Genomic DNA, 23,869 nt, shown 5'->3' on the forward strand with positions numbered 1-23,869 from the left:
GAGTTTGCTAAAGAAAGACGGGATCACATTTTGAATTTCTAATTTCTTTTGGATTCGCAAATTTTTATATGAGGCGGAACAATTGAGAATGGAGAGTGTTTGACGTACACATGACTCTTATAGATAAAAAAGTGTTGAAAACATTAACGGGCACTATCCTATTCATCAAAATCCTGTCCAATTTCACAGAGAGGGCTATATCTAAGCCATTTATTTATTTATTTATTTCACCAACGGATAAATCCTTACATGGCTATATAGTAACAACTTACAAACTAATAAATAATACTAAAATACTTATAACAAGAAAGAAAAGCTAACTTCGGGCGGAACAGAAGTTTATATACTCTTGCAGTTAAATCCGGATATATATTGCAAACATCGGATGTAGTTGGCCGCTCCATATGAGAATATCATAATAAAACCAATTGATTACAATGAAATATCTAAAAAAAAGTCCTATGTTCCTATCTTCAAAAATACCAAAGATGGTATTTCTACCAAAAACCATTTCCGATCGTTCAGTTATATGGCAGCTATAGGATATAGTCTGCCGATTCTCATCCAAATTTGGCATGTAGTATTATTCTGCCAAAAATAGCTCTCATGTAAAATTTGAACTCTCTAACTTTAAAAACAGTTATATGACAGTTATAGGATATAGTTGTGTGCAAAGTTTGAAGTCGATAACTTTAAAACTGAGAGATTAATTCGCGTAGTAACAGACAGACAGACAGACATGCTCATATTAACTCAAGGGGTGATCCTGATAAAGAATATATATACTTTAAAGGGACGGAAATGTCTCCTTCATTGCGATGCACACTTTTGGACAAAATATTAATACCCTCTGCAAGCGTATAAAAACTTAATAAGTGCCTGATTAACATACGTTTAACCAAAGATTATAAAGTACATAGATGGGACATCAGGGCCCAAAACGGTCAACTTTTTGCGTCGAGCTTGTTGGTGAGGGGGGAACGCACATGCATACGATTCTATTTTTAGAACTCTTTACATGTATCCGTCAACAAAAATGTGAACCTATGTGTGTATGTGTGAATGTTCGCACGACGGAGTAAAAATGTTTTGGCTTCCAAATTTCAATTTCGCGTTTCTGTTTTCGATGCGCCGATGTGGTAGTTGGTGGAACAAATTGTATTTTTGATCAATGCAGATCAAGACAGGATGGTAGCGTAATGCATAGAGTAGTTACTCTATGTGTAATTTTTCTGTGTTCAAATCCTCGTTAGGACTTTGAACATTTTCTTTCTTTTATAATTATTATTATTTTTTTTTTAATTGTAATATTTTTCTTTAATTTTACAATTGTAAAATTGTTTAATTCTTCATTATGTCCCGCTAATAAAATGCTAATAAAATTTCAAGGGAGTCCTTCCGGTATTTCGTCATCCGACACGTCCGTCACTTATTTTTACAACTGTTTCTGTTTTTACAACTGTTTCAATTCTCTCTCTCCCTATCTCATCTGCCAGCCGATTGTCGTGGAACCCGCTCTCAAATGTTTTCATTACTACAGCGGGTTCCACGACGGAAAAAATGAAAACATTTGAGAGCGGGTTCCACGACGCGGCCTGCCAAAATGCCGTAGAACCCGCACTTATAGACATTTTTACAGCGGGTTCCACTACGAACTGAGGCGTTGTTAAGGTGATTTTACAATTTTGTATTTTTTTTTATTGGATTATAAATTTAGAAAAATACATTAAAATAATAAAAATATAATATAAATAGATTTAAAATTAAAAAAAAATGGACTTCCCGAGCCTGGTTTGAACTCATTTTACTTTGCACACCAGCCAAGCACTCTACCACTCGGCTATTCCTTATTCGTTGTCTCGCGAAAAATTTCTCAAACTTAACTTGTCGAGCAATGGAACCCGCTCGTTCCAGCGGGTTCCACTGCTGGAACCCGCCATAGAAAATTTTTCTTTGTATGAGATGTCCCATCTATGTACTGTATAATCTTTGGTTTAACACAACCTTATCAAAGCCCCACTCAATTTAAAGGCTAGGCGGCAAAGAATTAAAATAAGAAAGAGCCCTCTCAATCGGCTTATTTAAAAGGTAGTTGGCCCTGTCACATTTGATCCGAAAGGGGGCAAAGGTACGAAGATCCCTTTGAGGAACATTAAAATTAATGAGTCCCAATAAAAAAGTACAATCAATGTTATCAACGACTACATTTTTGAGAAAAGTTAAGGCTGCCGGTCTACGCCTATCCTCCAACGTGCAAACATTGAGAAGAAGGCAGCGGCTCTGGTATGAAAGTAGAGGATCCTGAAACCTTAGAGGCAGAAGAACAAATTTTAAAAATTTTTCTGGAGTCGTTCAATTCTGTTGGAACGAACTTTACAATCCGGATTCCAAATGATTGAGGCATATTCCAGCCTCGACCGAATAAAAGCAGCATAGACGCTGATGCTCGAGTATGGACTTTTGAACTGGTTCACGTGCCTCTTAACAAAGCCCAGCATAGCATACGCTTTAGGTAGAATATAGTCTAAGTGACCAGAAAATTTAAATTTGCTGTCGAATAAGACACCAAGGTCTAACACCTCTTCTTTAGCTGCCAAATTATAATTACTGATGGAATAACCCGTGCAGATTCCAAGAGACCGCTTACTGTAACGGGTAAACATACACCAAGATAAGTTTAATGGAAGAAGATTACGGGAGCACCATGAGTAAGCTCTGGATATATCCTCCTGTAACAAGTAACTGTCACTAATGCAGCTAACGGCTTTATAGATTTTAAGGTCATCCGCATACATTAAGAAGTACGAATGACGAAAGCATGACGGGATGTCATTAATAAACATAACACAGCCACACAAAAAAAAATATTTTTTCGGGTCTGGAGGTCAGACCATGTTTACTATATGTTTTCGGGGTCGCTGAATCTAAATCTGAGGTCCAAAAAACCCTGGCACGTTAGGGTTCTGACATAACCTCAAAAACCTCATACCAAATTATATTCGAGTCCGGGGGTCAGACCATGTTTATTATATGTTTTTGGGATCGCTGAATCCGAATCAAAGGTCTAAAAAACTCTAGAATGTCAGGGTTACGTCATAACCTTAAAAAACCTCATACAAAATTGTATTTGAGTCCGGTTGAAAACATATTATAAAAATCGTCTGACTCCGGACTCGAATATAATTTTTTATGAAATTTTTTGAGAATATATCGTAGCCCTGACATTGTGAAGTTTTTAAGACCTCGGATTCGAATTCAGCGACCCCGAAAACATAGAGTAAACATGGTCTGACCCCCGGACTGGAATATAATTTTGTATGAGTTTTTTTGAGGTTATGTCAGAACCCTGACGTGCTAGGGTTTTTAAGACCTCGGATTTAGATTCAGCGACCCCGAAAACATATAGTAAACATGGTCTGACCTCCAGACCCGAAATAATATTTTTTTTGTGTGACTGCGTTATTTTCATTAATGACATCCCGTCATGCTTTCGTCATTCGTACTTCTTAATGTATGCGGATGACCTTCAAATCTATAAAGCCATTAGCTGCATTAGTGACAGTTACTTGTTACAGGAGGATATATCCAGAGCTTACACACGTTGATAAGGGCCGTGCCCAGTAGAACGGCTCCTGACTGATCCGACTGATCCTCTGAGCCGTTTGTGCTTCGGGCAGTCTGTGCGGGTCGAGCCCTTGCTGTCGTAGGCGGACTTTGAGCGGTGGCGAACGGATTGCCGCGGTGCAGGAGGGTGTGGTGTCGGCTGTAACATGTGAAGCAGGTATGGGCACTCGTGCAGTCTCGCTGCTGGTGCCCTCGGGCAAAACATTTTAAACATAACTGCTTCCTCCTTATGTAGACAGAGCGCCCATTTACATCAATTTCCAGGAACCGCGGACTTAAGCAAGTGGGGTGGTCTTCCCTCGAACAGAGATCGCAGCCCTTTTGGCCCAGAACCACTCGAGTCTCGTATGAAGTGAGCCTCCGAGCAGGGGCAGTAGGAAGTCCCGACCTTGACGGAAGTTGCACGGAGCCACTAGGCCTGACGTCGTCGATTGCCTCCAGAGTGCGATGGCACTCTGTCAGGAAGTTTTCTAATTCCTTCCATGTTGGTTTTTCGGCCTTATTATGTACGGATTGCTCCCACATAGAAAGTGTGACTTTGGGGAGCTTTGACGAAATCATAAATACCACGAGGTATTCCCAAGCCTCAACATTGATGGCGGACATTGCTAGGGCTGTTAGACAACTCTAAATGGTGGCTTGCAGCTCCTTCAGCGCGACCCCGGACTCTTGAGAAATAGCCTGGATATTGAAAAGGATTTTCAACTGGCTGTTGACCAATAGCCGCCGGTTCTCAAAGCGGTCTGTGAGGATTTGCCAGGCGGCGACAAACCCCTCATGGGTAAGCGGAGCCTTAGAAACAATGGCGTGGGCGTCACCACTTGTTTTGGACAGTAAGTGGAACAACTTCTCTACTGGGGTGAGCCGCGAGTTTTGGATGTAAATGGCCGTAAACAAGTCTCTGAAGGTGGGCCACCGAAGATAATCACCCGCGAAGACCTCGGTATCCACCGGAGGTAACCGGCAGCCTGTAGGCGCGTGTACATTGACGGAAGCCTGAGTGGATTGGGAAGCAATTTTCTCCCGAAGCTGGGCAATACATCTCGAATAGACGGAGTAACAGTAGCTGTACTTCGCTTCAGCACTGTCGATTATCGTCGGACACGGCTAGTAAATCGGAGCAGCTCTCATAGCTTTTCTCCACCTTCTCCCACAGTGCCCAAATTTGGTCCCGATGGACCTTGCACATATATTGGGAGCCTACTTCCGTTTCTCTGGCGCCCGGAGTATTTATGTTAGCCTCAAATTGGCTAATTCGATCTGTTGTGGCGATGAACTTTTTCAGCGCCACGTCGACCGCACTTTGAGCCATTTTTGCAACGGAACGAGTCTGACTCTGTGAAGGACCGGGGATTGTATTGACGGATTCGTCACTCTTTGCCCTTGGACTGGCACTGGTAGCCTTAGGCTTTAAATGAGGCGTGCGCGGAGAAGCGGATTGAGATCTGTCCAAACGGATGGTTGGGATCGGACGCGGATCTTTCTCGTCTCCCGTGGGCATTCTCAGACACCAATTCGCTGGTCAGCGCTTGTCGACTAACTTGCGCAATAGGTGCCTCGTACGAAGCGGTGGCCGGTCACCCTAATGTGATGAGATCGCGGATGAAATGCGATTACAAGGCACAAGTGGGAATTAGTAGCGCCGATGTCGAAGGGAACGTCGGATGCGGCACAATTCGAATGGGGAAGAAAAACTTCAGGAAGCCAAAAAAAACCAGATGGGACGAGGTTTGTTGAGATTGTAGGCGGATTTTGCCTGATGCGGAGTAGAAGCAGCGTTAGAGGGACGGAAAATGGGCAAGTACCCGAAAATTTGTGCTCGTTCGGAAACAAATATAACTGTCTATATATGTATATTTCGACCAGTATGACTCGTACGTAAATATTGAATTCCTAACTATTTTCAAATTTGATGTTAATCATCACGGAGCTGGAACGGTGGAAACGAAACCGCGGCTCTATTCATACAGAAGGTTGACAATTAAATTATTAATAATTTTTGACTCTAAGTATTGAGTGGCCGGGAAGGTGAATAAAAAAACCTGGCCCTTCGCTCGAACGGAGAATAATAATTATAATTAAGTAAATTGTGGCTGATATAATAATAAATATATAAATTTATAATTAATTGATTTCCTTTTTTTTTAAAGTTATGCCGGTTATGCCGTCGGCACCCTGTACGTACCCCAAAGGAAAAAAAAACCAGCACCAAACAAAACACAACACGGCTTCTAAGGCGGCCAGTTCGAGAATTTACGCGACACAATCACGGATTTGTAGTGAAATGGCGGTATATAATTTTTGGGTTTAGGAAATTAAAAATTTTTTTTTTTTATTTTATCGGTTATATATTTCCTGAAATTGGAGGCAGAATATATTTGGAAACATATGGATATGCATGCAAGTAGGGCAAGGGAATGTGGGGCATATGATGGCACAGTGGAACGTCGATAAGTGGACTGTGTATGTTGAACTTTATCGGTTATATATTTCCTGAAATTGGAGGCAGAAAATATTTGGAAATATATGGACATGCGCAGGTACGGATATATGTAAGGGCATGTGGGCATATGTTGGCACAGTGGAGCGTCGATAATATCTAAGTGGGGGAACAGAAAAGTTATGTGGTGGAAAAAATTGGGGAAGAAAAACAAATATTACGACAGCGGCGGACTGTTCGGTGAATTTGGAAATTACCGGAACTACTTCACACCGGCTGGCCAATATTAATTATGCCCTTTTTTTCACCATGAACTTTCACTGTTCACTTGCGAATTTTTTTTCGCGGATTAATTGCACCAAAAACAATGTATGTGTGTATGCATGCACATATGCCTTGACCTTTGGCGAGCGAATGGATAACGGAGAGGCCAATGTATAAACGGCGAGGAATATGGCGAGGCACACAAAACGGAGATGGATGGAAAATTTTGTAGGGTTTTTCAGAAAAATCTCAAGCTGCCGTGGTTTTTTAAAACTCGGACTTGAAGTTGACACGGTAGAAAAAAAAACAAATCTTGGAGCAGTGTGAACGAAATTTAATGTTCGGACTCCTGCTGAAGACCGGCAGAGAGACGGAAAAAATTTCGTACGTATCCTTTGGTGGAACAATGCCTGGACTGCTGGTAGAAAATATCCAAAAGGTATCTGGCTCGAAGGACCAAAATGTTGTAGGGGGGCGTTGCTGCCGCAAAAGATTCCAGGAGTAGATGAAATAAGAGGTCGGGGGCGTCTTCAGTGGCTGCTTACAGAGGATTAACTTAACTAGTACAAAAAAAATGACGATCGACGACGCGGATGCGCTCTTCTCCATAGCTGAGCGGCACCACGGCCCCTCACCTAAACAACAATAATTGCGGCACCTCCAAGAGCTCTTTCTGACGGATGGTCAGCTCTTACTGTGTCGTATCCAATAACTCTAAAAAAGAATTTGCTGGTGTGTTTCTCTAGAAGCTTTTCTATTCTTTCTAAAGACGTGTTCGAGATATTTCCTGCAGCAACTTGAGCGTATAACTGGAAGTCTTTGGGTTGTTGTGTCGAATGGCTAAAAGGAAAAAATGATTGAGATGTACCAAGGTCATTTTTATTATTGTTATCTTTGGTGTTTTTCAAGTAGTTGCTTCCGCTTACAAATTTTTTTGATATAAGTTTCTGATAGACTTTAGATCCTTTGTAGCTAGCAGAATGATCTTCTTTGCAGTTGGCACATTTTGCTAGTTCCTCTTTATCTTTTGGGCAAATGTTGCTGGGATGGTTAGTAAAGCATTTCACGCACCTGTGAGTTTTGGCACAATATGACTTCGTGTGTCCCAATTCCTGACATCGGTAGCACTGAACGATCTCTTTAGTTTTACGGGGAGGTTCTATGTTAACAACTGCGTTACCAATATGTTTGACTTTGTTAATGTCTAATTCTTTGTAAAATTCTTATTGTTGGGCTCAATGTCTAAGAAGAACAAATTCAATGGCTTTTTGGTTACACGACTTTTCCTGTATTCTTCAATGGACTTTACCATTATTCTCACATGACCATCGCGTTGTACTTTATAAAAAAAGAGCTCTTTTTTAATTTTAGAGCTAGAATTAGCTAGCTAGATAAGCTAGCATTCCTTTAATATCGTTGACTTCAGATAGGAATATAGGTGGTGGCTTGGCAGATTCATCGTGTGTTCGTGTCTTCAGTTATCATATCCAGTCCGTCTTCATTTCCGTTGTTTGGCGTGCTGTCGCTTAAGATAGAGAATTGATTGGTGCTGGTGCTGGTGCTGGGAGCAGGGTATAGAGAGATTTTTTTCTTTAGTAGGATTGGATACTATTTGGTCTTTTTATTGCCTTGGGTTTCGGTTTTACTTTCTGCCAGCCCCAAACCGTTATGTCGTCTTCGTCGCCGTTCATGTTAACAACAACACTTTCTTGATGCTTATCAGCAACCACTGTATGGTTTTGTTTTGTGATTCGAGTAACTGTTAATTATGGCTTTAGCGCTAGTGCAGCTTAGGCGAATATTTTAGGCACGTCTTAACTCGGGGAGTGTTTGATGTTTGATCGCGACTGGTCAAAGAATTTCAAGATCCTTTGACAACTAAGACTCTATATTTTTCTTTGGTTCATCCTATATTGGAATACTTTTCGTGCGTTTGGATTTCGCGATACTTTCTTCATCAAAGACGGATCGAATCTGTCGAAAAGCAGTTTATATTATTTGCATTAAAAAATAATCTGCGATACTGTCAATTGCCTTTCGTAGCATTGTTGCCGGTTAAAACTATAAAACTTACCTCCTTTACAAGAGCACCGTACTTGTTCTGGGGTTATGCTACATCATGTGCTTTTACTCAGACAGGTGGACTCAAAATCACTTCTTAAAAAAATAAAATTTTCTGTTCCTAATAGAGTAACTAGATCCTTCTGACCCCGTTGTTACCAATTTCTAGGTCAAATTTTGCTGAAAACGATCCATTTCGCCTTAATTGCGCGAAAAAATTACATTTTTGTACATCTTTTTTAAAAATTACATCTCATTGTCATCTCATCTCCCATTTATTATCTCCTGAACTATACCTAGATGTAATAAAATCTAAAATTATGGAAACTCTTTTAGATTAATTTTTCCTTATTTTTAGTTATTATATTCTAGAATAACAGATCATTATTAATAATAAATAAATAAAAAAATAATATTTATCTAAAAATAAATTTCATACAAATCTGCCGATTTTGGAGGACGTATACCAAATAGGGGGGAAGCAGTTGTTTTTTATACTCAAGCGCAAAAGTATGCAACACAAAAGTGCAATTTTAAAGGTAAGTTTAATTGTGATGAGTACCGGGTATAATACGGTCGGGAAACTCTAATATATGGCCGTCCTCTCTTGTTTTAATTTTGGAAGATCCTTCGGAAAATGACCGTAATATCAGCAAAGAAATCGGCCGAGAGCCTCGCCAGCTGTCGACTTTCTTCCGCGAAGGTTTGGCAAGTTCAAAAGAATCGCAAAGTTTCACCCTTAAGGAGGCCAGCACCGAAAAAAGAAAAGGAACGAAGGAAAAAGAAGATCAAAAGAAAGGGAAGTCTGCTTCTCTACTGAATGGTAGCATGGCCGTAGGTTTGTTATTGTTGTTTTGCCCAAGCGCATAAATATGCAACAAAAATATGTTGCTCAGAATCTACACCGTTAAAGTTTAAGCTTTAAAGGTAAATTAAATTGAAGAAATGAGTACCGGGTATAATACGGAGTACCGAGTATCGGGACTTTATTTTTATTTTATTATCTTTTAATATATTTGTACAGTTACAGACATAAATTTAGGGAAACGAAGACACCCTCTTCATTTGCAATACCCATTTGCAATGGCCGCACCCAATCCAACAAGTGCTTATTTGGCGTCAGAGAGACGGCTATTTTGGAGTGAACCTGTACCTCATCCAGTTTCGCATAGCTGTACCATGAGGAATATCCACGAGCCGCCATTTTGCGCAACCGGTACTACGGTGAAGTGACCTGCGAAAAAGCTGCTTACGTTCGAAGGGAAGCCGGAAGACTGGCCAATCTTCTAATTCACGGAGATGAGGCTTTCGGAAAAAACGCAAGCGTATGGTTGTACGGATCTAGAGAACCACTAGAAGTTACTAGACGATAATGCTTCATGTGCTTGCGAATTGGGCATATGACTGGATCCTGCGCTGTGTTAAGAGAATGCCCTGTCAGTGGATGCAGGAGGAAGCATTAACGACTTCTTCATGAAGCAAGCAATGAAGGCTCCAAGAGACCACCACAACTAGGAGGAAATTGGGACAGCGGTAATTGGGTCCAACGAGGGAAGGCGTCCGAGTAAAAGAAGCAGCATTGTCATCTATTAATGCACAAGCGACTCCAGAAAAAAATGTATCCACGTTACACTCAAAACAAGCTTGCCAGCCACGTGGTTGGATGATAACGTGGAACGCAGTAGAACGACAAGGACTACTTAGAGATCGAGAATTTCGGTGTGAAGTTGGCGCCAACAGTTGCAGCCAGCTACGGTGTGAAGGCCTAGCATATATTGGAGGTTACTACGTTGCAAGTTGGACGTCGACACTAGACGGGATTATTATGGAAGAAGGATCACATTGTAATGCCACATAGCTATGATGTGGCGTACAATCCGCTGATCAATATTGATAAAAAAAAATGAAGACGTCGTCAAAAGATTCGCTATGCGTTTTAAACGACTAGAGATCGCTATAAGTCTTGGTACTTGCCTTATTTTAGAGTGGAGAATGCCAACAAGCTGGGAGGTGGCACGAGTCGGAGAAATTTCATTGAATTCGGCGCTGAGGGCCAAACGGCCACAACACTAAAAGCCCTTGGCATATATTCTCTTCCATTTTACGGAAAGTGCTGTCGGAGTCTAAGCTAACATCAAGGAGATGTTCTGATCCAGTACTGATCCTGAAGATACCTGAAGATAGATGTGCGCAACGATTCTTGTGGAGAGACGCAGATGACCAACGTTTATCCCAAAGTTTATGAGATGTGCGTGATGACAATATCATGCGATTTTTAGAATCAGACCCAAGAGCGGTCAAGGGCATCGTGGATTACCACTAGGTAGACGACGTTGTGGACAGTTTCGCCACGGAGATCGAGGCTATAAAAGTATCTACAAGAATAGACGAGATGAACGTGGAAGACGGAATCCAGCTGTGAAAGTTTTCGTCTAGTTCGCCCACTGTAGAAGATGCTTAGAATACAGGTTTGGAGTTAATCATGCTAGATGGGAATAGAGTACACATAAACGAAATTCTTGAGCATGGTTATTTTGACGTTTGATCCATTGGGATTCCTGTGTTGCCTAACGATAACAGCGAAGCTATTAGCATAAGACAAGAAACAAGATTGATGGATACCGCTATCCAGTGCCGCTTGAAGCACGCACGATTGGCAGCACGCATAGGCGCACAGTGGTTGGGCTTGTATTGAGCCGCGGCCATAAGTACTTCTAGTTTAGATATTGTAACGAAATTTTCACCAAAATTCTAAAAAAATATTTGAAATGCATAGTAAAAAAATTGAAATTGATATCATATAGCTGCCATAGAAACAATAGGATAGAAATAAGTATATAGTATGAAAAAACTTTTTTGTTTTTCAAGATATGTAAACCAAAGTTACAAATTGTATGTTTGGACCAGTTTTATATATGCTTGCCAAATATAGTCCAAATCGGAAAACTATATCAAAACTTGTAAACAGAAATAAGTACGAGTTTCAAGTAATATTCAAATACTTTAATAATAATACACTTTTGTAAACAAATAAGGAGCCATATCAAATAAAATAAAAAAAACATATATTAAATAAAAAAACAAAGAAAACATAATAGTTAATCAAATTCTCCGTTTTCAAGTGATCCGTTTTCGCTATTTCAGCAATCCTTCGACGTTTCGCTCTATTCGAACAATCTTAAAATCAATTTTCGGCTGTCCAAGATTTACACTTTCTTGTGTTGGTTGAGACAACTCACGACCACAGGTCAACACAATTGTTTCTATTTTATTCAGCCAACTTGATTGATATTGCATAATTGCAGTTTTCTTCCGTTTGTATCTATCCCAAAAAGTAGCAATTCTTTTGCATATGCAATCAATTCGTTTTGGTAGTTGGCTTAGCTCGGGAATGTAACCGTTGTTTTCAATTTGCTCTTGCATAAATTCAACAATTTTTTTTTAATCTTTCAGCGTTGGTGCCACTTTCTGCACACCAAAGATCAAAAATATATAGTCGTGTAAATGCACACTTATGGGAATCTCCTAAAAAGTGAATTTCAATGAAATGAATAACTAAAAATATTTCAAAAAACATTACAAACACGAGCGACGAGAACAAAACAACAGCACAATAAGGAAAAACTTTCCCTTGGCAAACGCTAGATGGCATCAGTATTTTTCCGATTATATTAACAACTGCAAATGACTGCAGCTGATTTTAGGCATACAGTACCTTAAAAGTTAGACGAACACATTAACATACATACTATTTGTGGGATTTCGTGGGATCACAACTAAAACTTTAACTAAACATGAAAAAGACGTTCACAAAATAGACAAAAAAGGGTTATTCGATCTAAAATACACAAATAAAATTTAATTAGTCAGATAAATGTAATAAAACTAATTTAATAAAGTTAATACCTTTAACTTTAAAATGCATTTTAAATAATTAAATTTAGTGAATTTTTGCGAACGTCCGACCACTTTGAACTTCACTTTTGTTTTGACGAAAAGCTCTTTAACGTAGCTGCAGCAGCAAAATTGAACACGTGTTCACACTTTGCATTCTATTTTTAAAAAGTCCCGTTAGATTTCCGGAAAAAGCAAGGTTGCAATGAAAAAATGTGGTCAATTTAGAGACTAAATGTTAACATTTTGACTAATTATTTTTAAGTCGATTTTTCGATTTATGGCCTACGGGCGCAACCACTGTGAGGCGGTTTAAACAGTTCTAAGGGAACAGAGTATCCAAAATTCAAGAGTCAACGAAGGTGGCCTAATTAAGATGGCTACAGTCCGCCGAAAACGTAGCAGATGATCCGACTTGATCGCAGTGCAACGTGGACCTAAGTGAGGAGTCACGCTGGTTAGGAGGACCAGCGGATGCAGAAGGAGAAGGAGGAGGATGAAGAAGAGACGTATCGGCGCAAGTGATACGTTTATGTCGTTGCAGAGGTTCTCCAGCTACAGGGGATTGGAAAGGACAACGGCCTGGGTTTTGAGACTTACGCGTCGATGCCTTGGACAACCAGAGGAGCTACGGCCATACTGTCGCAGCAGAGTTTTTTGGTCCATAGAACGCAATGTGAGGATTTCCCAGATGAGATGCGGGACTCAAAAAACGGAATGAAAAAATGGAACGGCGAGCGTATGCTAGGATCCTTCCGCACCATCACAGTCCCACTTCACTCTGTGAAGTGGAGGACGAGCACGTGACAGTTGGCTGCATTGGCGCCGGCTGCGTGAGCATGTGCCATCCTAAGTGTGCTGCTCTAGAGGATGGCGGCGTAGGATGGATCTGTGCAGAGTGTGACGTAGACATCCATGCGCAGAACTCGACGTTGATCAGGACAGAAAAGCTGACCAGCCTGACGGCTGGGGACAACTACCAAAGTTACTCAGGTGGCGACCAGATGAGGATCGGAACTAATGACGTCGATGAGGCCTCGAAGGAAGCGCAGGACCTGCAGACGGAGCTAAGGTTGTTGGAGGAAGAAGATCAGTTGCTGCAGTTGCGACAACAACTTCTACATAGGCGAAAGGCGCTCATGGGCAAGCTCCCAAGGGAGAGGCTATCGGAGACTGGCCACGCAGAAAAGATGCCTGGAGCATCTAGTACACGGTACCAGAATGCTGGTACGGACACAAGCCAGGTGCCATGCACACCGACAAGAAGGTGTGGAAATGCTGTTCAGGGTATTGCCAGTGACTTTGTATGGAAATGGTAGGCAAGTCAACACGTATGCCTTCATCGACGACGGGTCAACTCTAACCTTGATCGACGCCCCATTGCTAGAAGACCTTGGAGTGAAGGGACAACCGCAACCTCTATGTATGCAGTGGACTGCCGGCATGCACCGGTATGAGGACAGCTCGGTCAGACTCGACTTAAGGATCTCCGGCATTGGCCAAACGAAGCAATATGATCTTCGCGACGTTCACTCGGTCCAGTCTCTTGATCTCCCGTCACAGTCGTTGGATATAACCCACCTGAAAGCACAACACACACACCTTCGACATCTACCACTGTCCGGATACGACTCAGCACAGCCCAGGCTCTTGATAGGTCTCAATAATTGCAAACTAGGGCGCGTGCTTCGCACCAAGGAAGGCACAACAGAAGAACCGATCGCTGAGAAGACCCGCCTGGGGTGGACGATTAAAGGAAGAAGCTCCAACAGTGTGGTTGATGACATAACCCCAAACTACCACGTGTTTCACATATGTGCATGTGAAGCTGACGAGAACAAGGAGATCTTGCGCCTGCTTGAGCAGTGCATGTGGTCGGACGGCGGCCCTAGACCGGAGATGAATAGCAAGAGCGTATCCAATGATGACCAGTTGGCTATACAGCAGCTGGAGAAGAACACGAGGCGTATAAATGGCCGATTTGAAACAGGTCTGCTGTGGAGGTATAAAGATGACAAGCTGCCGGATAGTTTACCTACAGCCCTAAAGCGGGCACGATGCCTGTACCAGAAACTGACTCGCGAGCCGGAGCTTGCGAAGGGAATTCGCCGACAGCTAGATGAGTACGTGAAGAAAGGATATGCACGGCCCATTACGTCGGATGAAGCTGAGGAAAAGCCATATTGGTATTTACCTATCTTTTCCGTGCTAAACGTCAACAAGCCAGGAAAGCTTCGCATAGTCTGGGATGCGGCTGCGAAGACGGAAGGGATCTCGCTGAACACAATGCTGCTGAAGGGACCGGACCAACTAGCGCAGTTGGTACCAATACTTCACAGGTTTAGAGAGAAACGTATTGCTATCGGCGGCGATATCGCCGAGATGTTTCATCAGGTCAGGATACACACAGAAGATCAGAGATACCAACGCTTTGTATTTATAGACCCATACACACAACGGAGAGAGAACTACGCCATGCAGGTAATGACGTTTGGGGCTAGTTGCTCCCCCAGCTGTGCCCAGTACGTGAAGAACAGAAATGCAGAGTCGTTCAAGAAGGAATACCCACGCGCTGTGAAGTGCATATTGGAGAATCACTATGTAGACGACATGCTGGACAGCGTCGACACGGAGGAAGAAGCTATAAGCCTCGCGCGTCAGGTCCACTACATTCATCTTGAGGGCGGATTCCTCATTCGAAAATGGGTATCGAATTCCAGAGAAGTATTAAGCGCACTCGGCGAAGGAGCACCCACGCTAGTGAGACTAGACGAAACAACGGATGGACAGACCGAGAAGGTGCTGGGAATGTGGTGGGACACGAAAGAAGATCTCATCCGCTACCGTGTATCCCCACGATATCGCCATAAAGAACTTCTCCAAGGAAGGCAACGACCCACCAAACGAGAGTTTCTCAGTGTGTTGATGTCTATATATGATCCTTTAAGGCTCATATCCTTCTACGTGATGTATGCAAAAATAATATTTCAGGAAATGTGGCGAAGTGGATGTACCTGGGATGACCCCATACCTGAGGCAGAATGGATTAAATGGAAGCGATGGCTTTGGTATATCCCGGACGTTGAGAAAATGACCATCCCAAGATGCCACATGAAGGAGTCGCTGATGGATTCAGAAGTGGAGATGCACACCTTCGTGGACGCAAGCGAGAATGGATTTGCCGCCGTGAGTTATATACGATTTCAAAATGAGGCAGGTATCCACTGCAGTCTACTGGGCAGCAAAACCAAGGTAGCCCCTCTAAGACCGACATCCATACCAAGGCTTGAACTCATGGGAGCAGTGCTTGGAGCGAGGTTAGCTCAAACTCTGGAGCTTTCACTTGGCGCGAAGCTGAGCACACGGACTTTCTGGACCGACTCGAGGACCGTGCTGAGTTGGCTGCGATCGGACCAGAGGAAGTACAAACAACTTGTAGCATTCCGTGTGATCGAGATTCTAGACGGTACTAGCGTCAAGGACTGGCGCTGGGTACCTTCCTCCGAGAACGTGGCGGACGACGCCACTAAGTGGAACAAAGGACCTGATTTCAACCGAGAAAGTCGATGGCTGAACGGGCCGAGATTTCTTTGGCAAGAGAGGCAATTTTGGCCGCTGACAGAGGCGGAAGAAGGAGACGAGTCAGGAATGGAACTGAAGGCGCAATTCATCGGCGTATGTGACGGATTCACAGACGTAGGCCGCGCGACCCTCATAGACTCTGAGCGGTTCTCAATCTGGACCCGTCTGCTATGGAGTACCGCGAGAACGGTATGGTGTATGAGGCGATGGAAGGCCAAGGCTCTACAACGATCGGACATCGAAAATCAGCCATCACAAGAAGATACCAGGGAGTACTCACGCACAGGCGGAGTACTACCAGACGGAGATACGGTTAATCTTACAAGGAAAACCATTGAAGAAGAATAACCTACTATACAAGCTGGGACCGTATATGGATTCCGATGGCGCATTAAAGCTGGATGAACGTGCCAAGATGATTAAGGGAAGCGACCGCGTCGTACTCCCCTGCAGCAGCCACATTACGCAGCTCATCATAAAGGAATTTCACCGAAGATTTCTGCACGCTAACCACGAGACGGTGGTCAACGAACTACGACAAAGATTTTGGATACCAAAGCTGAGATCCACCCTTGCCCGGATACGACGCTCCTGCCAGCAATGCAAGAACCGACAGGCAGCCCCCAAACCACCGCGCATGGCGGAACTTCCCTATCCAAGAGTAGCAGCCTTTCATAGACCTTTTAGCTACACGGGTGTGGACTACTTTGGGCCTCTGATGGTGCGGGTCAGACGCAGTTCGGAGAAAAGATACGGCGTGCTCTTCACCTGCCTCTCTACAAGGGCAATACATCTAGAGGTAGCGTATTCATTAACAACCGACTCTTGTATTCTAGCGGTGCGCAGTTTTATGGCCCGACGAGGGTGCCCAGTGGAACTCTGGAGCGACAACGGTACCAATTTTCAAGGAGCCTGCACGGAGTTGCGTAGGGCGTTCGAAGATATGGACAAGGATCTACTCTCTCGCGAGTTCACTGGACCCCAGATGACATGGAAGTTCATTCCACCCGCATCTCCCCACATGGGTGGGGCCTGGGAGCGCTTGGTGCGTTCCGTGAAGACGGCGTTGGAATCAATCCTCCTTGACAAACGACCATCGGATGAGTTGCTGAGAGCCGCTCTAATGGAGGCGGAGGCGATCGTCAACTCGCGACCCCTAACATACATCCCATTTGAAGATGAGAACGAAGAATCACTGACACCGAATCATTTCCTGCTTGGAAGCTCAACTGGAAGAGGACCGACGATGGACCCGAAGGAGTGCAGCTCAAGAAAAGCTGGAGGGAATCACAACAACTGGCGGACTCATTCTGGAGGCGATGGCTTCAAGAATACCTGCCAGTGATCACTAGGCGGACCAAGTGGTGCGAAAAGGCTAAGCCTCTTGTAGAAGGGGATATCGTGTATGTGTGCGATCCCGGACAGCCGCGTAGCCAGTGGCCGAAAGGAAGAATCCTGAAGGTGAACCTTAGCTCGGACGGTCAAGTAAGGAGCGCCGCGGTGAGGACCCAATCTGGCGTTTATACCAGACCCGCGACGAAGCTGGCAGTTCTATCTATCAAGAGTAGTTTGGTAGATCCCTGGCGGAATATACAAGTGGGGAGTGTTACGATAGATAGCAAAACTGCTCCCGCGGCATCCGGCAACGCCGAAGTTGCAGAACCGATAGTTTAAGCGGGTGTTAAATCTCTGTTAACTCAGCCGGTAACCATGTGCCTAAGCTTTCTTTTCTATTTGACACTGGAGGGAAGCGGACGAAAAGTGAGGAGATAGAATTAAGTTTTCATTATGAATTGTACAACTATTAATTTCTTAGGAATTTAAAGTGCTGCTATCGCAGAGTGGTTACCGACTGTACCACTGTTAGCCCTTGCTGCCCCGTTATAAATGAAGTAAGCAATAAACAATTATCAACAATTATCTACACGGGCGTCTTTACTCGGGCGGCGCTAAACAAATTCGAATTCCCGCAACAATGCTGTTTTAACTGCAAGGGAAGGGTATATCAATTTAGGCTCCGCCCGAAGTAAACTTTCCTTTCTTTTTTTTTTTTACATGACTACTTACAAAAATAAATTGTATGAGTTGAGTTGATATACATATTTCCGTCTGTCTGTCTTCATTCACCATTCATTCTTTTAAGCGCAGTATGTAAGTCGGAACGGCCGGGATCGGCTGGCTATATCATAAAGCGCTGCCAACTTTTCCGGACAATAAAATGCTAAAGTAACCTTCCAAACCTGATAGAAACGGCTAGATCGGATTTAAAGAAAACCAAGAAAAATGTCATTATCGATGGTTGGCCTGAACCTCCCTTGTGTTCCTCCCTTGTGCGTCCGAGCGCGATGATATCGTCCAGATATGCGAATGATGTGTGGAGCCATATCCAGACTTATGACCTGGTTAAGTGCCCTCTGAAACGTTTCCGAGGCTAAGTGCAAACGGTATGGCATCACCTTCCACTGGTATAAGCCTTTCCCTGGTACGGTGAAGGCGGTGAATTTCCTGCTTCCTTTCTTTAGAGGGATTTGCCAATACCCGTCCTTAAAGTCGAGACTGCAGAAAAATCTTGGCTCCCTAAGCCAAAATGAAATTACTCCGTGGCATCGAGTACGCGTCCTATATGAATTTTGCGTTAATCTGTCGGAAGTCTACGCACATACACCGTTGACCCGTTTTCTTCCTTACTATCACAATTGGTGAACTGCTCAAGAGCTCGAACCATCCTTACTCCAGCTCTTCTGCCTTCACGTTTATCTCTCCCTGTGTTTATGGGTTTTTGGGATAATACCGTTTCTTTATGGGAATGTGGTCCCTCATGGTAACTCTGTTCTGGGTAATGGTCGATCAGCCTCTTTGGCCTGCGAACGCCTCCAGCTCTCCAGTACAGGGTCTTTTTCTTTCACAGAAGCTTTTTCTTACCTGGAATGCGGCGCGTATCTCCGTGTGGCTTTATTGGCCATCTTCACCTGTCTTCTTGTCGTGATGCGTTGCCCGGTGATTTCCGGGCTGTCCGCAAGTTCCTACGAGCTCGCCGTTGCTCCTGTGTCAATCATGGCCTAAATTTCCGTGTCTCCGACCTCGATGATTGCTGACAACTGCTGCTCGTCTCCTGACAGTCCTCCAATTCATTTTGAGAGGCAGGACTGCTGCGCATTTCCTGACCACTTGCAGCATTCTGTGCTCCTTACGTCAGTCGCGCCGCACATCTTGCAGAACAACATCCATTGGTTCCTGCATCCACTTACCCTTTGACCCATGCCACTGCACCTGTTGGGTTCTCTACAGGACCCTGCCTCGGACCTGCTGTCCACCGCCGATTCGGTCGTTGCTGAGCCGATCTTTGCTGGCCCTCCGGCTGCCATCTGAGCATCCATCCTTGTCTTAGGGTGCTCTGCTGCTCCGGCGGGCCTTGGCGCAGTTTCCCTCTCTGCCGCCCTGGTGTCGTGTTTTGGACGACCGGTTGGTGAAACTCGTTCCTCTGTCCTCCCTGGGTCCATTAATCCCTATGTCAACCTTCTGCCTCGCTATGCTGCGGTTCCTCTCTTTTCCACCTTTCGTCCACGGCCTGTTAATTGTAGCTCCATCGTGGTTCTGTGGCAACTTCCCTGTTAATGGCCTCTTCTTGCTGCGCCAACTCTTCGAACTCCTCTGCCAGGCCCGTCACCTCCTCAAAAGATGCGCACTTGTACGGCCTTTGGAACATTTTCATTCTTGGCATGCAGTTTTCCACGCGCCTCTCGATCATCTGTCTCTTGGTTTTTCCCTAATTTCTTCATTAGGGACTGAAGGTATACCATGTATTCTTTGAACGGCTCTCCTTGTCGCTGCTTCCGTTTACGAACCTGATCTGCTAATGTCTCGAAATATCCTTACGACTGGAAACAGTTGTCAAAGCTTGCCTTGAATTTTGCCCATGTTGGACACTTTTTGTCGTTCGTTATAAACCATCTTTGAGCCCTGCCCTGTTTCTTTGCGGCATACGTTTTTGCGGACCACGTCCCTCGAACCAAACACTTTCGCATAGTCCCCCTGAACCGGCACATACTTCCTTGACTGTGGCTCCCTGCTCCTTTCTATTCTAAGCTCTGGTACCGCCAAGCTTTTTGTGAGCCTTTCGGTCTTTCTGGTCACACTCTGCCTATGGGTGGGTCTGAGTCACCTTTGCATGAACCTCTCTTGGAACCTGCGCGTCACCGCCAGCACCTTGTCGTCCTTGGACTCGTCGACCAACTTCGCCACCAGGGATCTTATGGTTTTCACTGCTCCATCCGCTGGTAGTTTCATTGCACACTTTGCTCAGCTCCTCCTTTTTTAAGCGTGAATATCCAGTTGATGAGAACTATCCAGTTAATTACCTGAGAACTAAAGAGTACGTTAACTCAGGGGTCAATTCGTTAACAAAAAGAGTACAGTAACGGGCCAAGATGACTTCCTTGAGGAACACCAGATGTACCACGGACTTCCATCAAGTAGCTGGAGATCCACCGTAGGGGGTCTGAAAGAAATCCGAAAGATTCAACTTACTGAACAGGCGTGAGTGATAGACTGAATCAAATCGTTTACATCAGTGTAATGCCAGAAATGGTCTCGGTTGAAACCTCACGCATAGTGTGATACGCATCCTCTGGGGTTGAAAGGGGCAAAGCTCTGGAGAAATTGGTACCATCAGGATCAGAAACAAAAAATAAGTCTGAAAGCCGACATAACGAATTTCTAACATGGTTACTTTAATCTAGGGACATGTCAAACATGCCCGCGGTGAAGTCATGGTGCGTGGTAAGTGATAAAGATGGTGAGTTTCCGACATTAGACCCCTCTAATTCTGGGATATTAAAGTCACACAAAGCTACAAGCTGGTCACGATCGATCATAAGCTTAAAAACGGATTAAATAGCAGACAAATGATGCCACTATGTAGGCGGTTCTCACGAAGGCGGTATAATTGAACAGGTATAAATATTAAGCGGACAAAATAATTTTAATGCAAATAAGTTCTAAAGCACCAAAATATTGTGATTTTACCAGAAGCAAGTTAGAAGTCTACCGAAATGAAGATTTCACCCCCCATTCGCCGGGTTTTCCACTTACTTGGAAAAACTTTAGAGTTAAAGATCTCCGGGTTTAACCAAGTTTCTGTAAAAGCTATAATATCGGATGCAAAGACAGAACTATCTGAATATAGTTTAGAGAGCTTTCTACGTAGCCCCCTAGTATTCTCATAGGTAAGTGTTACTGGAGAGCTAATGCCATTAAATGGATTTGTTCAAGAACAAATCGTCTTGAACATCAGCGCGGGCACACGAAGTTTTAAAGAAGACGTGCGCCTTATATAATTATATTTATATATAGCTATGTCCTCCACCTTTATATCGGCTTTAGTTTTGGCTTTGATGTAAGCCGAAATATCAATCTCTCAAGTATCAGGAGAAACAAGCTAGCCGAGAAACAAATATATGTTTCGATGGAGGAATCCTTACAGGTAGGATTTTGGCCCAGTTTTTCATTTTATATATAAATAAGTATTTTTTTTATTTATTATTTCGGTTAAAGTAAATGAAATAAATTGTTTAAAAAAAACTTTATTTTTTTTTTAAATTTATTATTAGAAATGTTTTTTCCTATGTATGGCCTATGTATATAATGTTTTTCAATTCTCTCTCTTCCTCTTAAGCGAACGTACGTGTTTTTTTCTGGCTTCCTATTTGGCACAGTGGTTCAAGGTATAGTGTTTTTTAACTTTTTATGTATTATTTTGGTATTGTTAATTAATAATATGGAATTTTAACTGGTCTGTTCTATGAAGTCTTGTAACAAGACAATTACCTCATCCCAACCTACCATCCATTGCTGGCTATGGGAAAACGTCGTACACGCCAGGTGTGTCGGGTTCACTGCCTCAGTTTCGGATGCCGTTTCCCGTTGGTCTGGCTTACATTATTGTTGTGCAAATTTTCGAAATGAGGCGAAATGAGGTCGTTCATGAGAGCGACTAAGAATGGTTTTGAGGACGAGTTGATCACTGGTTTTCGTAAAACCAATGATCAGCTCTGTGCGCTTGACACTCAGTTTAGCGGTCTTCAGCAGCTAACTGGGTCCCTTAAGCGTAAAAAATCCGCTGTTTGTGATTCGCCTCAACCTGCTCAGCCGTCAATAACGCAGGCGCTCATATCTTTAGCCACCCCAAGAGCTAGAACTGAGAACTATTCCTTCAAGTGATACCACAGCACAGTAGTTGCTGCCATAGGCCAAAAATAAAAAAATTGATAACGGCAAAAATGTAAGAAAAGTAAAAAAATCGCCTCTAAAATGGCCAAGATTCTTCATGACAAACCAGATTTTTCTAAAAATCTAAGTGGATTTTCTAAAAATTGATTTGAAGATGTGAACAGTTGCTCATTTGTAAAGCGCGGCAGCGCGCATCACGAATATTTCACAACTAAACCGCACTTTGAAGTGGTCAGATCATTATTTACGTGTTCAAATTCAAATAATTTGTAATGGATTTTGAACTTGAAGGTATTTTCTATAAAATGAGATACAATTTGATATATTAATAATAATTATTGTTATTATTATATTACTATGAACTAATGCATGTTTTTTGCCTATATTTTGAACGTATTTTTCATATTTAGCTGAAATTTTAGTAGTGATCCCACAAAATTCTACAATTCATTTATATACCAATGTGTTTGTCGGTCTCCAAGGGTAACAAATGTGCAAAAATTGTTTGCCAAAATTTGCCATCCAAATCCATCTTAACATGAAAGTTGGGCAATTTCCGTTTTTTCAGTTATATGGCAGCTATAGGATATAGTTGCCCGATCTGGCTGTTCTTAACATATTATTTTAAAATAAGAATATAAATATTTTGTGCCAAGTTTCCAGTCCCTACCTCAACTAGAAGTATTTTTGGCCGCTCTCTTCATACAAGCTGGACCACTGTGCACAGGTCCTAGTAAAATAAACCCCCGTCAGAGTTATCCAAAAGGGTATTCCACAGTCCTGTGAAACCAAAACTCTTACAGGTGATTCCTCCATTGAAACATATATTTGTTTCTCGACTTGCCCTTGATACTTCAGAGATTGATATCTCGGCTTATATCGAAGCCAAAACTAAAGCCGATATAAAGGTGGAGGACATAGCGAAATTTAAATATAATTATGTAAGGCGCACGTCTTCTTTCAAGATTCATGTGCCTGCGCTGATGTTCAAGACGATTTGTTCACCCAGTTTTGTGCTAGAGAAAATTTTCGTCCAAGAACATCAGCCTAGTTCCGTGAAAAAAATGTTGGAAAACCAATGGGAGTGAAACTTCCCCACATTAGAACCACTGACCAACCTTCCACCTCTTCTTCGTCCACTAACCCAAAAAACTAGTATCGTCACTAACACTTACCTATCAGAATCCTAGGGGCTATGTAGCAACCTCCCAAAACTATATTCTGATACTTATAGTTCGCTAAGCTCCACTCTTGCTTCTGAAGAGGTGAAATCAGGTGTTTGATTACATAGAATTTATTTGCATTAAAATCATTTTGTCCACGAAATCTTTATACATTACATGTTCATATATACCGTTTTCGTCTGAACCCACATATTGGCAGCATTTGTCCGCTATTCAATCCGTTTTTTATCTTATGACTGATCGTGACTACCTCGTCGCTGTGGGCGACTTTAATATTCCAGAATTAAAGTGGTCCAACCTTGATAACTCACCATTTTTATCAATAATCATTCACCATGACTTCACCGCGGGCATGTTTGACATGTCCCTAGGTCAAATTAAGCATGTTAAAAATTCGTTAGGTCGGCTTTTATACTTATGCTTATGCTGATCTTGATGGTACCGCTCTCTCCAGAGCTTTCCCTTTTCAACCCCAGGGACCCCTTTCCCCCACCCCCAAACCCCAACCCCTTTCCCTTTTCATATCACCTCACGCTGGAGGTCTCAATCGAAACCATTTCTGGTATCGATCAGATGACTCCATGCGTGATAA

The 23,869-nt window shown here is 43.0% G+C and overlaps 2 protein-coding genes across 2 annotated transcripts; both read left to right on the forward strand.

Annotated features, from left to right (window-relative positions):
• Nucleotides 1–13,008: 13,008 nt before the first annotated feature.
• On the forward strand, nt 13,009–16,213 carry LOC122322093 (uncharacterized). The gene is made up of 2 exons (XM_043213495.1): nt 13,009–13,550; nt 13,603–16,213. The coding sequence occupies exons 1-2, from the start codon at nt 13,009–13,011 to the stop codon at nt 16,211–16,213; spliced, it is 3,153 nt and encodes a 1,050-aa protein (XP_043069430.1).
• A 25-nt stretch (nt 16,214–16,238) lies between these two features.
• Nucleotides 16,239–17,210, forward strand: LOC138926921 (uncharacterized). The gene has a single exon (XM_070282534.1). The coding sequence runs from the start codon at nt 16,239–16,241 to the stop codon at nt 17,208–17,210; it is 972 nt and encodes a 323-aa protein (XP_070138635.1).
• Nucleotides 17,211–23,869: the final 6,659 nt, after the last annotated feature.

Source organism: Drosophila bipectinata, chromosome 4 (assembly GCF_030179905.1).
Source record: "Drosophila bipectinata strain 14024-0381.07 chromosome 4, DbipHiC1v2, whole genome shotgun sequence".
Classification (NCBI taxonomy): Eukaryota; Metazoa; Arthropoda; class Insecta; order Diptera; family Drosophilidae; genus Drosophila; species Drosophila bipectinata.